This window comes from Dermacentor variabilis, chromosome 9 (assembly GCF_050947875.1).
Source record: "Dermacentor variabilis isolate Ectoservices chromosome 9, ASM5094787v1, whole genome shotgun sequence".
Taxonomy (NCBI): domain Eukaryota; kingdom Metazoa; phylum Arthropoda; class Arachnida; order Ixodida; family Ixodidae; genus Dermacentor; species Dermacentor variabilis.
In genome coordinates, this window is record NC_134576.1 from 51,921,835 (window position 1) to 51,935,092 (window position 13,258).

General features: G+C 46.2%; 1 protein-coding gene and 1 pseudogene across 2 annotated transcripts in view; one reads left to right on the forward strand and one right to left on the reverse strand.

The window, feature by feature from the left end:
* Nucleotides 1-7,232, forward strand: part of LOC142592675 (salivary peroxidase/catechol oxidase-like) — a 69,899-nt pseudogene extending 62,667 nt beyond the window's left edge.
* Nucleotides 7,233-9,869: 2,637 nt separating this feature from the next.
* The window catches only part of fws (Conserved oligomeric Golgi complex subunit 5 four way stop), a 56,943-nt gene continuing 53,554 nt past the window's right edge, over nucleotides 9,870-13,258 (reverse strand). Inside the window, exons 19-20 of one of the 2 annotated variants that reach the window (XR_012830772.1) lie at nucleotides 10,724-10,885; nucleotides 9,870-10,101 (exon numbers count right to left, since the gene is read on the reverse strand). Coding sequence is in view for 1 of the 2 variants with exons in the window: in XM_075704240.1 (XP_075560355.1) it covers nucleotides 10,774-10,885 (112 nt within the window). In the remaining variant the exon portion in view is untranslated. Of the gene's footprint in view, nucleotides 10,886-13,258 lie in introns of both variants that reach the window. The other variant, XM_075704240.1, reaches the window with a different exon arrangement.

Here is a 13,258-nt window from a genome sequence, read left to right on the forward strand (position 1 = left end):
ATTTTCGACACTGTTTTTGCGCTAATTACATCCGTACCGTTAATTTTACCTACTCTGGGGCTCATTCTCACTTCTTGTAGGCACCGCCGAAGCCGCCTTCAGCGCACCATCGCCTCGCGCGAGCCCTGCTTAGTCCAAGCGAACTCGCTCCATTTTCCCAAAGTATGTCGTACGGCGGCTTTGCCGCGACATGTCTCTGGCTACGGCGGTGCACCCTTTACAGGGGTATAGTGCTATGTGGTTAATTTTCGACTATTTTTGCACTAATTACGCCCGTACCGTTAATTTTACCTACTCGGCGACTAATTGTGGCTTCGTATTCGTTGAGACGTACATTTTGTTACTTCTTTCGGGCTCTCTGACACTCTGGAAGACCATTGTTTTTTATTCTTGGGAGTGGTTACACGATACGTAGATAATCCAAACCCGTGTGAAGTCATCTAAGAAGACCTTATATTCAAGACCGTTGATTATTTTTATTCCTGAGAGTGGTTACACGATACCTAGATAATCCAAACCCGTGTGAAGTCATCTAAGAAGACCTTGTCTTCAAAATACCGGCAGAAACCAGCTCTGGATGACTGTTGACGTTAATGCGATTAACACTGAAGCAATATAGCGACACAATGTAATGCCACCGCAGTAATGCGTCATGTATGAGGCGTGTACTGCAGCTGGGCTCCTCTTTCACGTTTCCAAACTCTGGACACGCTGCGCCATCTAGTGGCGGCACCGTGAAGTTCACGCGTGGCGTGCGTCTGAATATATATTCAAACAAGATTGCCTGAATATATATGATGCGCGTTCGATTTCGCCCGGTAGCGGTTAAATTTTAAAGGGAGTTTATTCTTTTGTAACTGAAGAGCGGCACATAACCGAGCTACACAAACCCAGGAACCCAAGTTGGCGTGAAATAGGTTAGATATGGACAAATATACCGCAAACTGGGCGAAGTTCCCAAAGAATATGCTAACCGCATTAAAACTGGTGAGGCTCAGAAACGGATTAAACCGCCTATATAATCCAACAGCAGCAGGTGGCGTTCTCAACGTGTGTTATGTGGGCCCGTAGACCCAAGGAACATGAGCGTCGCAGAGAAAGCCGTCTGCGCGGAGTTCTTTTGGGAGTAGTGGCCTTGAAGCTTTTTGTTCTAAATAGCAAGCCGATGGTACAATCTGTCAAGGCACGTCTCCCGTCACTTGCCTCTCAGCACCATAGGACACGGGAGGACCCAGAAAAGGCGTACGAATGTCTCATATAAGCAGCACACGTGTTACCATCGGCCATCAAATGCAAACCAATAAGGGACAAATTAGATGGCCCATTCCTCTTGATTACATCACACTGTCACTTGCAGTCACTGCGCTACATTGTGTCTGAGCACGATATCATGCTCAAGCTATATACTGCACGTTCCAACAGCAACTGCCTCTGATTATTCGAGATAAAATAATTTTTGCTAGCCGACCTTCACAGCATCGACGGACTGACTGAGATTTTTTCACTAAATAACTTTTCACTTGGTGGCTTTGTGAGACACGTAATTGCGGAACTGAATTCAGCCAGTACTCAAAAGCAAAAATTTTGCTAGAAACTGTCTAGTAACAGTTTCTAGTAATACTAATTCAAGATGTGCCGTGAAATGGATTTATGTTCCATTTAAGATTTGGTCTCTTACAATTTTGCCACAATGTGAACATATTAACAGCAACGGCAATGCGCTTTTCTGTAAAATTTTAACATTTGTCGAATTGTGCAAGGCACACAATTTTGATGACAGAGATACCGACAAGGAACCTTACTGACAAGGTCCTGAGAAGCCCTGCCCTAGGGCCGAGCTGCGCGCCGCTCCCACGTGGGGAATATTGATGAGGAAGCGCCAAATGGGGGGCCCATTGAGCGAAAAAGCCGGCGTCTGTTCTCTGTAACAGCGAAAAGGCTCCTATAAACTCGCAATCATTGGCTGCGACGCCACGTCACGAGCTGCACCTCGACGGGGCAGAGCGGGCGAGAGAGATCACGTGCTGCAGCGCTAGCGCGCCAAGTGTTTCGTGAGGGGAGAGGGTATCGCTGCGACGCATAGTCACCCTCACTCTCGCTCTCAGCACGAGCTCTCCTCGGCGTAGCAGAGCGGGCGAAAGGGCACACATGCGTTGAGGGAGCAGGGTGCGTTTTTACAAATGCTAGTAAGTACAGCGGGGCGTGGCACTTTCGGAGGCGCCCGACGTTTATTCGCAGGTGCGAGAGAGAAAATGTGGGGGCTTTTGCTCCTTGAATATGACTTTGCCTACTTCGGCACTACGTAGGAGAAGTTTCTTTGCTCGTATTGTATGCGTTTGTCCCCTAGGCGTGCCGGCATTGCGGAGTGGGGTCGAGTTTGTTTACACTCCGACGCTGGCTGCCCGCGCGGTGAGGCAGTGGGCACGGACGCCCCATTTGGTGATCGCTGTGTCTGAAGCTACGTCAGACGGACTTTCTCGCGCGTGCAGCCCTGGTGCTGAGTCAGTCATGCCGGATTAAACCTTTCTCGTCCCTTACGGCGCTCTACCTTGAAAAACACATCACTGACTTTTCCGGGGGAGCAGTATAGGGGCCGTAGCAGAGGCCCGGGCTGCTCTCCTGGAGCAGTATGTTCGCTCTTGGCAGGTTTTTCGTATGCTGCTGTCCGCCACCTTTCAGGAGCATTTTTGAGTGGTCTCTTTTGAGTGAAATAAATGCACAGCGCCTTAGCAACCGCGGTTGCATGCCACTGCCTGATGTCACGCCTTGAGGATTATTGACTTTGCGTATCGTCCACGTTGGTTAGGTTAGCTTAGGTCTAGGTTACGTTAGCTTAGGTTAGGTTAGCGTAAAAGGCGTTAGCGTGGCGCGGCGTATTCTCACAGCGGTAACGCCGTGAGGATTATTGTGTCTGCGTTTCGGCCACGTTTGGTTAGGTTAACGTTGGCGCTTCATCTTTTGAAAAGGATGGTACATTACTCGCAGCGCTAAACTCAAAGGACCGCTTAGCACCGTTAGGACCGCTTAGCACCGAAGGACCACGAGAAAATTAGCAGCTAGAATTGAAGCGGTCTCTTCATTCTCTAAAACGCGTACCTGCGATTCTCATTCCCAATTGGCTGGCACGACTGCATACGAAAATTGTTGCCTCTAGGTTCAAGGTATTATCACGGACTGTTCCTTCCCAGATAAACGAGGAAAAAAAGCATCAAGTCAGGACACGGTGAATTGTTGCGTAAAAAACTAGCAGCAAGTTTCGAGGAGGAGGAATGGATACCCATATGAGAGCGCTGCAACTGGCTTCGCCACAGACGGAACCCATGTCATATTTATCGTGGAAAAAAAACTAGTAAGTAATGCCCGAAAACGTGGTATTAAACCAAACTGACAGCAAAATGCTATCTCTATGCTCAATTCGAGCGTGAGCCAGTGGTTTAGCAGCAAGAGTAGTGCTACCAGGCGCGCCTATTAATGCTATATGTTCTGGTACACTTCTACGCAGTACTAAAACTAATATTGTATGCCTCAGCTACATGGATTCTTTTTTGAGCAAAGCTGTATATGGGCTATCTGATTCGTCCATCCGTCCATCTGTCGCCTGTACGTCGAAAACTCCTCCGGCGCAAGAGGCTCGCGATTGGCTGCGCCAGTAGTGACATCGTCGTTCTCCGTCGCAACCAAGCACGCGCGCAGCAGTTTCTCTCCGGCTCCGAAATAGGTAGGCCACGCGTCATACCTACTCCTGAGGAGCAGGCAGCTTTCGATCAGCAACACCGCGAGCAGAACCGGAAACGAACTCATCTATCCCGTGCCGATGCTGCATCCCAGGCACAAGAACAGGCTCATGCAGCCGAGCGCAAGCAGCAACTGCATACCGAGGATGCGGCGGCCTACCAAGCTGTCGTTCAATGAACCGTCGGGATTAACCCAGTGATAACACCGGGGCCACATGTTTCAGCTTCGCTGGCTAACCATATGTGCGGAGTGCTTGGCCGGTGATTTTTTGTATGCATTTAAACAAGCGTTTCTGCTTCATGTAAAAAGTATCTAATATTTTATGAGGGAGTAGGTACGTCCACAGGTAAGCACGAGGTATATCACATGTCCATCTACCTTGTGTGCAGCAACCCAGAGGTGCCCTGTGAGAGCATACCTCGACCGGACCTGTCCTACTGGCAATACCCGTGACGCCCGCCGCCACATCCGCGACTCACAAAAACCCGTCTAGTCATCCGGGCCATCGGTGTTTCGCGCGGCGGCCACTTCCGGTCATGCCGACCCTGCCTGCAGTTGCAGCACTCCCGGTGATGATGATAATAGTCAAAGCCACCTGGTGACTTAAAGTGCAATCTAGTGCGCCTATTGGAGGATTGTGTTCCATCCAGGTATTGTTACGCGACAGTATTGTTCAGAAACCTCAGCATTCTCGTACTGCTGCACCATGTAGTGCTGCTTGTGCCGTACCAAGTGATCAACAGTAGCACTGTTAAAAAGGATAGCTGGCAGCAGAGGTCCACATGGAACTCCTGACAAATGTAGGAAAGATCTCATCCTTACATAAATGGTAGTTGAAGAGCTAGCTGACTTCAACTATATAAATAAACTGAGTGTACTACAATTGGAAGGACACAGTTGAAATGAAAAAGTGCACCATAAACGCACCTTTAGGGTTTCTTCTAGATACGATTTGCAATCTGTGGAATGCCAAAAATGTACATGGGGCATGTATTTTTGCTGCCACAATCAAATATCTTTTTTCTGTGTCTGATAACCATAAGAAACCGTTACTCTTGTGTGTAATAGGGTTGACCAGCATCTGCAATATCTAAAATGGATGTCAGAGCATGGTACGTCCACCATAATGCACAGAAATTGTATAAAATCCAGTCCCTGCTCTGAATGAAATATCATTGGAATAGATGGGACACAAGAGGCATGAACTTAGTTGGAGTTTTGTTCTTGCATTTTTCTTCTCAGATTCACGCAAGTCCTTGGCCAAGGAAAATACACAACATTATGCTCAGCAGAATGGCCTTTACATTTACATTGTGGTAATGACTGCCACATTAATGAACATCCCACAACGAGGACCGGCAATGAGCGCTGTTCCCTTTAGCCATATTCTATTTCACTACTGTGGAAGTTAGTGCTGGCTTTAGCCAAGAGGGAGTGCGATCATGCAAGCACACGTATTCCTTCGCCATGTATCCTACCGTGCCAGAGAGCCGTTTGCTTATCCCGGCACCTCATTAATTTTAATCCTCGGTCACGAAAAACAGGGAAGATGGCTCGTCCTCCAGGCTAGCACAAGACTGCATCTTAGGTTGCTGCGTCCCTCTTCTAGTAAGAATGACTGGTAAACACACCTACGGAAACATAAATGTTTCAGAAAGACCGGAAAGTTGTGCCAACCCTCGCAAAGCAGCATGATAGCCGGAAGTTTGTTCAGGGAAAACGGAATGATGTGTGCATCAATGCGGAATTCATCTCGAGTGCTCCTTTCGTTTTTTTTTCTTTCTTTCTTTCTTTTTGTTGATGCATAGCGAATACCGAGTGCATGGTGGCTAGAGATTTTGATATGGGCAACATGCCAAAGATGCCCAAGCAAAATGAAAGCACCTCAGGAGTTATCCAAGTGCGTTACATTTAAACAGCGGAATAAAAGGCACTGCTGACCAAGGCAACATTCTTGGAACTAATGTTCATAAGAACGATGGCTCAGTACAATGTGCCTAGACAATTCCAGTGGTATGTTCAACAATATGGATCAATGTAATCTACATAAGATGAAAACAAGCCCATGTATATCATACTGTGCAAAGAAAGTTCAAATTCATTTTAGTCTTATGTGGGCCTTTAAAGCAACTCCTTATTTTGTAACATTGTCACTGTTGTATCAGTAGTATTTTCTCTGCTGTCCCCAAGCCAAAAAGAATGATGGCTGCAAGACAGCGACAATGTTATTGCACATTATTGCAATGTATTTGGCTTGTGGTATCATACTCATCATTTTCACGTACCATATGTTCAAGAAGTTCAATTAGCTGCCTTCTCAAAAGCGAAAGCCACACCATCACTCATTCCTTGCTGCTCGGTCATGGGAACCAAACAGCAGCCACATAGATGCTTGCAGCTGTGCATTAAGCTCAGGATTCTTGGTGACAAGCGTGGAACCTACTTCTCGTTTGAATAAAGTTCATGTAAATACAGTTGACACGGCTTGTGTGACGCATACGTTTAACTGCAGGCCCTGTTTTAGCAACACAAGCCCATGTGGCTAGTGAATGTACTTCCAATGCCACTTCCGGTTTAAGTTTACCTGGCCATTTTCATGAAGCTTGCTAGCACGTGTGAGCTGGTTCTCTGGACACTGCTGCATGGCATGAACCACACACCATGTGCACTGCTTCAAAATAAAGCCAGTTTAATGGAACACATCAGCAACGTCACCTCACATATACTATGCATCGCAAGTATCCATAGTAATCACTATCACACATACATCCCTGTTACACTCAAACCTCTCCATAATGGGCACAGATACTTTAACAAAGTAAATCTGAAATGTTTCTTGACAATATCAGCATGTAACAAATGTTTGTTTATAACATACATTGGATGCAACCGAATATATTATTTTTGTCACATGTAACGGTCTTATGGGTTTCAGCAGCCATAAGACTACTTCCAGAAACTCTCCTTTCCTTTCTTCCATACACAGCCGGCACATGTCCGTCTCTGCCGTCTTCGTACTATTTGAACGTTACACAGTCGTAAATGGCTTGCCACAAGATATAATGTACGTCTTCTGCCACACTTATCCACAGAAGTCTCACAAGACTTGTCCCAAGATGCGAAGTGGTAAACTCTGTCCAAGGCAAAACAAAGTCAGCAGACTCATGACAAAGAAAGCTAGTTTCTACACATCTTAAAAAAAAAAAAGAATGTATTTATTGCTCATGTGTGCTTTACGAGAGACCATGGAATACAGTTGAGTGGTTATATTATGTATGTGCTAGATAATGCTCCAAGTGCAATGTGTGCCTTTTCAGTGAAAACGCATCTTTACGTATATGCCAATGAAACTGCTGTCCGTGACGGTTGTGATGCCAGGCAGTTAATGGCGGTCACAAATGAGCCAGGAATGAGTGACTGTATGTGAAAAAAAAAAAAAAATTTAGCAGTGCATGTATCTATTCAAATATGACCATCAAATACTGAATAAATGAACTTGAAAAAAGCTTGTGTGTGGTCGACGTTCTTGATGCTGCCTCTTCGTAACTGAATAGTGTTAGCAGTTGGGAGTGTGTAAATGCATGAAAAATGTATAACAGTAAATCAAATATTTTAATATACAATTTAGTCCACTTATTATAGTAAATGCAATGCCAATGGCTGCTCAAATGGCTGTGTTTAAAAATCTTGAATATATTGCAAATCATCAGCATGGATATAACTGCAATCGAGTAGTAGTTCAAAGGGGGCGCCGTACCCCCACAAATGGTTGTGCATATGCATAAATATGCATAAATAAGCATATGCATAAATGCACATGCTTCTGCATAGAGGCACCCTTGCAAATAGTGCCTAGTGAGCACTGTTAAAAATGCATCCCCCGTGAATATCTTTCTGCAAAAAAAAAAAAAAGTCAGTGTAGCTTAAAAACTGAAGTATTGAAAGCATAGCGAAGTTTGGCATTGCAGCAAAAGCACCTCACAACGCAGGTGTGATGAGGAGTGCTGCCAGCAGCTTCGCACGTGTCGCACCCCTCAACGGTGCGAGAGATGAGAATGAATGAGAACTGTTGGCGACTACATCTTGACGTTCGCTGTCCACTGCGTTCAGACCAGCGTATGTGCCGCAGTGTGGTTTGCACACAGAAACTCCAGCAGAAATGCCAATGTGCGTGGCTGCAGAGCACAATGGTGCATGCACTTGGCTTTGCCACTTTTGCGGCCAAATGTGCTGCGTGCCTCTGGAGGCCTTCCAACACTACACGCGCATGAGCTGCATGTGTGCCATCGATAGCAGGACAGCACAACAGCACTGACATCGATTCCAATGGCAGCAGCGTGACTCTGACTCAAGCATCCACATAACTGCAGTCACATTAACGTCCGTTCAAGTTGACTAGACTGCAATTTGCTTCATGTTGAAATGCAACATAACTTTGTATCGGCAGCTGATAGTTTATTGATTCTAATGGGACATGTTACATAATGGAAGTTCGTACGGCCTACTCACATTGCAGTCAACCTTCTTCTGTGTTTGTGCCATTTTCTTGTTTATGAAAATTCTGTTCTTAGCAAAAGCAGTGCATTGCGCACCTTGGAACATTAATCTATCACTTTATCTTGACTTCTAGATATGTGTTTAATGACCCTTTATGGGGACTAAAATGTCATAATCCAGCCTCGTCAGAATACATCTTGGAAAGGAAGCCAATGAGCGGGAGAGAGATAAAAACAACCAGAAAAACACGCTACGAGATAGTGAGAATAGTTAACAGTTTTGCAATGGTAACCTAGAGGCACAAACACCAGTGATCTGCAAACACTACTGTTTCGCTGACACTGTGTAACCAAACCATTCAGTGCCATAGTTATTGTGCCTTATCACTACAAAATAAAAATTGCTGGCTCTCCCGTAATTGAGAGTAGATGTAAGCATGAAATGGCAACTGGCAAAGCAGACTGGTTGGAGATGATACCAGCCACAATCTTAATAATACTATTTGGGGTTTTACGTGCCAAAACCACTTTCCGATTATGAGGCACACCGTAGTGGAGGACTCTGGAAATTTTGACCACCTGGGGTTCTTTAACGTGCACCTAAATCTAAGCACACGGGTGTTTTCGCATTTTGTCCCCATCGAAATGCGGCCGCCGTGGCCGGGATTCGATCCCGCGACCTCGTGCTCAGCAGCCCAACACCATAGCCACTGAGCAACCACGGCGGGTGAGCCACAATCTTGAAATAGGTGTGTAGTGCACGTTGGCTATGGCACACCCCACTACACCCCACCAAACCACACCTACCACGCCACACTGTGTGCTGGTCCATATGGACGCTGCCCAGCTAGAAGAAAACTGGCTTAAGGCCGCACAATAGGCAGCGAAAGACGCCAGGGAGACAGAGCGCACTGCCCAGCTATAAGAATGAATTGAATTCTGGGATTTTAGTATGTGCCAAAACTACAATTTGGTTATGAGGCACGCTGTAGTGGGGGACTACGGATTAATTTTGACCAGCAGGGGATCTTTAGAGTGCCTCAATGCAAGGGACACAGGCATTCTTGCATTTTGCCTCCATCGAAATGTGGCCGCTGTGGTCGGGATTTGATGCCACGAGCTCGTGCTCAGCAGTGCAACACCATAACTGCTAAGCCACCGCAACAGGTAGAAGCAGTGCCTAAAGAAGGCGCCGCACTGCGTGGCGTCATCTCTTGAGGTGACGCAAAACCCGCACCGCAGAACCCACTGACTGCTGACGCCAAAAGATGACAATGAAGTGCATGATGCCCTATATGTGCCTTTTTAACGTCGTTATTGGAAATGACAATAAAAGTTCAGCATACTCGAAATTACAGCTTGAGTGATATTGTGAACAAGCATAAGGAAGAACTCAGAAGAAACATTTTTTTCAGTTTGTTTGGGCAGTAATCAGCTTATACAATGCGGCCCTGTACAAAGGTATGGGGGCCAGAGACCGCATTTTCTTAAGTTTTCACTGGTTGCCCGGATGTTCTCACTCCACTCTTGTCTTGAGTGCCTGTATAACGGCTCTGGCTTTTGGCTCCGTGCCACTTGAAGGTCACCGACAACAGGAGCTAAAAGCATTTCATTCTTAAAAACGACCCATAGAAAGCATACAGAACGATGATTTATTGAAACTTCAGTTGTATCAGCTTTTATCTGGTGAGCCTTGCTTTGTCATTGAAGCCACCGACTACTTCACAATCTGGCCACTCCCTCACAACCGGACCACGTGCTTCTCTGTGTTGTCCATGCGTACGCCCTGTCGCAAGGAAGGCCAGCTGTCCATTGCCGACAATGGCTGGCTGAGCTTTGTTTCAGTACACAGCACAAAAACAGCACTTGACTGGTCCATGTAAAAAAATAATAGTAAGCAAGAAAATAATGCAACAGGCTGTGAGGGCCACTTACCATATCACACATATGCACACAGTAGTGAAAGAAAGTAAGGGCGAGTCATTCCTTGTTAAGGCAGTGAATTTTACTTTCTTAGAGCAACTGACCTTTACTTTCTTGCTATAGGGTGCACTTGCTTTATTGTGTCCATGTGAATTCGATTGGACAGGGAGACTACGTCAATACACAACACAGTTTTGATCAGCATCGGGCCCATCAGGATCGAATTTCCGAGTAGCAATTGGCTCCTTTGCACAAGGTGCCGAAGGGAGCCAATCGCAGTCGAGAATTTTGATCCAGATCGGGCTCGACTGCAATCGAAAGTGCACCAGTATTAGTGGCCTTAATTATATATATACTAATATCTCACCTACCCAAGCACAATACTCTGATTTCGTCTATACATTTGAAGTTTCTCGTTCACATTTCATTCCACCACAAATAGTGTCTGTCCACCCAGTTAACATATTGTCTACCAGGAGTTCTTTGTGCAACGAGAAGCAATCTCGATTGCACCTTTATTTCGTTAGCAAAGCATGCCACTGCGTGAAAAGATCAGAGCTGTACAACACCTTCACCAGGATTCAATCAAAGAGTCAGTCACAATGAGAGTGAAGCAACATCAGGCCTGGGCCATGGCCTTCTCAAGGATTTCTTTCATGATGGGGTAGACCGGTGCAAACTCCTTGCCCTGCCGCTGACGCACAGTCTGCACATACGACTCCATCGCACCACTGAAACACGGGGCATGTGTAATTAGTCAAGAGTTCAATAAAAAACTGACCCGGTCAAGTGGTACGTTAAGAAAAACTAACACATACACTCATGTGTATGTATGACTTGGTCACTGACCAAGTCAAAAGTTAGCTGACATTTCGGAACCCATACAAGTTTCTTGTTCACAATACAGCGGACACTTTGTCATTGCCAGTTTAAATATGCAGCATATGACGTAATAATGAGGAACAGCATTGGTGCATGGTGCGATCCATCCAGTTCGTGAGCTTGTGGGTTGCTTGTGAAGTAATGACTCGAGTGATTACTCATTTATAATTAATATTTTTTTTAGGGAGGGGGGGGAAGGGCTATAACTAAGCTGCAGTCTCAGTTAATTACACACTTACACTTGTGTACATGCTTTGTGAGTGTGTCGGAGGACAGATGGTTGTTCTCAGCATCACGCTTGTGCTCTGTTAGTCATCTCCCTAATTTTCTAGTTTTGCCAACCTAGCTGTAGCCAGAGTCAGCACAGAAAGTTTTTTAAACAAACGGTGCAAAATTCTTATCTTTATATTTACTTTAAGCTGTAGCTTTAAGCTGTAGTCTGGAGAGTGAATCTGGAAAACCTAATGGCATTTGCATGCCACGGCAGTTATATACACAATAGGACACCAAAAACCTCGGATGTTAATAGTGGAACTTCAGCATAGATTGAATATGAGACGAACAGTGTTGCAAAAAGTGAAATATCAAATGGAATTACAATACAGTCGAACCCAGATATATCGAACTCAAAAGTGATCGCAAAATAGTTTGATATATAATATGATATATATATATATATGATACCACCAGCAGCCACCCATTGCTGCCTGGATACAGAGGGAGCATTTCAGGCGACCCCAGCTTCGCAGGACCGACGTACAGCGCACCGCTGATAGCCGACCATTGTGTTTTCAATGTGGCGAACCAGGGCATATTTATCGTTTTTGCCCTCATCGCCAGGGTGGCACCCAGGAAATATCACCTGCCACTCCACGGCAGTTTCCAGAGAGACATCGACGCTTCGACGACAGTGTCACTCGGGAACAAGGCAGCTCAGCTAATCTCCGGTCGCGCTCGCCGTCTCCGTTGTGTTATTCTTCACCGAACCGTCGCAGTTTCGCCGACGTGGTGAGAGACCGCTCGCAAAGCCCACGGCGGGGAAACTGAAATCGGCGACCTCCGGGGGGAAGGTTGCAAGTCGTCGAACCGCTGAAAGTCCCCCAACATTACAGAGAAACGAGCAGAGCAACCCGGAGAAACGGAACGCCGGTGAATTTGTGAGTGCCGACCTACTCTTATCGATCGATGGGCACGACGTGACAGCTTTAGCTGATACTGGTGCAGACTTTTCGATAATGAGTGAGCAGTTAGCAGACCGGCTTCACAAAGTCAAAATGCAATGGATGGGCCCTTATATTCGAAATGCCGGGGGCCAGATAATGACACCTATAGGAACATGTACTGCACGACTCCAGATAGGAAATACAGCTTTTGTCGCCAGTTTTATTATTTTAGAAGAGTGCTGCAGATCCCTCATCCTTAGAATGGACTTCTTGCGGGAGTACGGCGTCGTGGTTAACATACGGGATGGCGAGATAACCTTGTCAACTAGTACAGACACGAGCCAAGATGAAGAGCGCCAACGTACATTGTTACGTGTCGCCGACGACGGCGTCTGCATACCACCACTATCACGCAGTCTTGTCTCCGTCAGTTGCGGAGAACAATTTAACAAGGACGGTGTAGCCGAACAACTAACTGCACTTCTGTTCCATAAAGGTGTTGCCATCGCTCGCGGTATCGTCAGCCTAATCGGTGGTCGCACAGAGATACTTCTGACAAATTTTACCAATGAACGCCGGCACATCAGCAAAGGCACCGCTGTGGCGTACTTTGATGAAATTGACCACGTTCAACACTGCTTTGCTGTAAAAGAGGAATCAACCACCGATACGATGCCACATGCACCCGTCGTCGATGTAGACCCAAGTCTAGCGCCGCAACAGAAACAAAGTCTCAGGGAACTGCTTGACAATTTTAAGGACTGCTTCTCTACAACCTCCCGAGTACATCAAACTCCACTGATGAAACACCGCATCATTACGGAGGAAGCAGCAATACCCATCCGACAGCATCCGTATCACGTGGCTGAGAAAGAGCGGGAAGCAATACAGCAGCAAGTCAAGAAAATGCTAGAAGATGATGTCATCCAGCCGTCAAAAAGCCCTTGGGCATCGCCCGTGGTACTCGTTAAGAAGAAGGATGGTAGCCTGCGGTTTTGTATCGATTATCGAAAGCTCAATCGGGTTACAAAAAAAAGATGTGTATCCCTTACCACGCAT